General features: G+C 23.2%; 2 protein-coding genes across 2 annotated transcripts in view; both read right to left on the bottom strand.

Annotated features, from left to right (window-relative positions):
* Nucleotides 1-1683, bottom strand: part of LOAG_18439 (hypothetical protein) — a gene marked incomplete at both ends in the record, with an annotated part of 14529 nt that extends 12846 nt beyond the window's left edge. Inside the window, 5 exons of the mRNA XM_020451098.1 lie at nucleotides 26-175; nucleotides 298-423; nucleotides 642-752; nucleotides 1212-1361; nucleotides 1471-1683. Of these exons, the coding sequence (XP_020305147.1) occupies nucleotides 26-175; nucleotides 298-423; nucleotides 642-752; nucleotides 1212-1361; nucleotides 1471-1683 (750 nt within the window). The remainder of the gene's footprint in view (nucleotides 1-25; nucleotides 176-297; nucleotides 424-641; nucleotides 753-1211; nucleotides 1362-1470) is intronic.
* Nucleotides 1684-2136: 453 nt separating this feature from the next.
* The window catches only part of LOAG_18438 (myosin VA), a gene marked incomplete at both ends in the record, with an annotated part of 10890 nt that continues 10544 nt past the window's right edge, over nucleotides 2137-2482 (bottom strand). Inside the window, one exon of the mRNA XM_020451097.1 lies at nucleotides 2137-2223. Within this exon, the coding sequence (XP_020305146.1) occupies nucleotides 2137-2223 (87 nt within the window). The remainder of the gene's footprint in view (nucleotides 2224-2482) is intronic.

The raw sequence follows: 2482 nt of genomic DNA, 5'->3' as shown, positions 1-2482 counted from the left end.
TTTTTGTCAAATATACAATACATACCTGTATTGCAATAACTGTATTACGTAATTTGATATATTTACGCCTTATTATCAATGATTGAATGCATCCTTGTAATGTTTCAATATGCTTCATAATTACTCGATGAAGATGATCATCAAGAATTAATTTCTCAGCATCACGCATAAATACCTGAAAAATAAAAATGGATAATTTTTATTGTTACCTGTTGCATTCCATTATTCTTCAAAATATTAAAATTAAAGTTAACTTTTGATAATTTAAATTATTAATTTATCAATAAAAATACTTACTTTAGTGATTCCAAATTGCACCTCATTATTATCAATTAATGCATGTTGCATGATAAATTCCTTAACATCTTCTGTGGTACTTTCACAACCTTTCGGTAAAAGCATTCGATATTGTTTGATAAAATCCTTTAAAAAAAAAAGAAAAAAGGTAAAATTAACAAAATTTCTTCATTCTCTATACATTTGTAAGCAATAAATTGTAATTTATAATTAAAATTTAAAGAAAAAAAAGGAACAATTAATAAAATTTCTCCATTCTTTATACATTTGCAAGTAACAAATTGCAATTTATAATTAAAATTTGGAAAAAAAATATTTAAATACTTAAATATTAATTCGCTAACCTCATATTCAATACGAACACTATAACCAGCTCGACGTATGCGTACCGTTTCAAGCATACCTGTATAGCGTAATTGTCGTAAAATAATATTATCATCAAAATGATTCGGAATCTGTAAATTACCAGTTTATAATTTCTCTATTATTTCCTATATGCGTTATTTATTATCTATTTCAAAAAAATTTAATCTTATTTAAAAATTAAAAAAAAAAGCAAAAATTAGATTTGTAAACATTTGTTGTATTTCACTACAAATACTGCAAATACAAGGTATTTAGCTCATATTTGTTTATCATTAAATTTCTTAGCAAAATTTTTTTAAACTTTTAATTAATATCAGAATTGAATTTATCATGGATATTTTTCAATGATTTATACTCTCTAATTATTATTAAAAGTTTATTTAAATCATGGCTAAATACATAAAATGTATTATTATTGCTTGGCCAATAATGTTAGCAATATTTAAACTTGGCATAATATATACAGTAATAACTGTTTGTATCAGCGTCTAATGCTAAAATTTGATCAATTATTGAATCTAATAGGAAAGATCAAATGAATGATAAACCTTTTCGTTGTTAGATTTAATACATCTGATAAAATAAGGTGTTGCTTGAGATAATGTTTTCATTAATCGTGATAATGAATGCTGAAATTGTTTACCAACCGAAGATGGTTTTCCGGTTATACTTTTCTTTTCCGAAAAAGCTTTCACTGCCTAAAAAAAATGTAATAAAAATTGTAGAAAAAACAAAAAAAGAAAAATTTGTAAGTTTGCTTCAAATATAAATTAATATCAAAAATATTATTAATTAAAATTAATTAACCTGTAAGCTTTTCAAAGCGCTATGACAATCTTCCACTTGTATATTTGGTTGTTTTCGTACATGGCTAACAATTGTAGTGAAAAATGATGTATCACAAAATGGTGGTACCATTTCTTGGCTTATTTCACCACGTAAGAAAGCATTTAAATGAGTATCCGAACTAAATCCACTTAATGCTGCCTTTTTATGATGTGATAATTTGGATTCTTCCATATTTTCTAAAAAATAAAACAAAATTTTAAATTAATTTAAAAAAAAATTTCCTTCAAACGTTTCACAACCAATCAAATTAATTTATATGGAAATGAAAAAATTTCAAGATTTACATAATTTATCATCATTTAATTATTAATTAAAGACGTAGAACCTTTTTTTTAGAAAAAATTAAATTTTTATTTTTATATTTTAAATTAAAAAAAAATTTTCCTTCAAACATTTCAAATTTTTCACAATCAATCAAATTAAATTGTATGGAAATGAAAAAATTTCAAGATTTACATAATTTATCATCATTTAATTATTAATTAAAAAAAGATTTTTTTTTTCAATATCAACTATAATAATTACTTTTTTCCGCTAATTTTCCCGCTTGCCAAAAAGCATTTCTTGCCCGAAAAATTGCCCGTAATATACCCCATCGAAATACTGCAACCGGATCATTGCCAACTAATCCTCGAACAAATGTACTTTTACTTTTTTGATCATCATTAATACTTCTTGTCGCATTAAATCCTTATTTTTATCACGAAAACCCTAAAAGTATGTGAAAAATCCTGGCATAATATAAAAGATAATTATTTGTAAATTTATTTATTTTAAATTATATTATTTACATTGTTTGATACTAAAAAAAAAAAAAAAAATCATTTCATCTTTACAAGCATAAATTTGAAATATTAATTATATGAATGGATGACAGATGACATTGCTAAAAGGAATGAATTCAAAAAGACAAATAAATTCAAATAATATGCATTTGCATAATATTTATGTCATCTTTTCTATTTCTTTC

This window comes from Loa loa (assembly GCF_000183805.2).
Source record: "Loa loa unplaced genomic scaffold supercont3.313, whole genome shotgun sequence".
In the NCBI taxonomy this organism is placed as follows: Eukaryota; Metazoa; Nematoda; class Chromadorea; order Rhabditida; family Onchocercidae; genus Loa; species Loa loa.
Note: the sequence above shows the minus strand (reverse complement) of the source record. Positions and strands in the feature narration are given on the sequence as shown.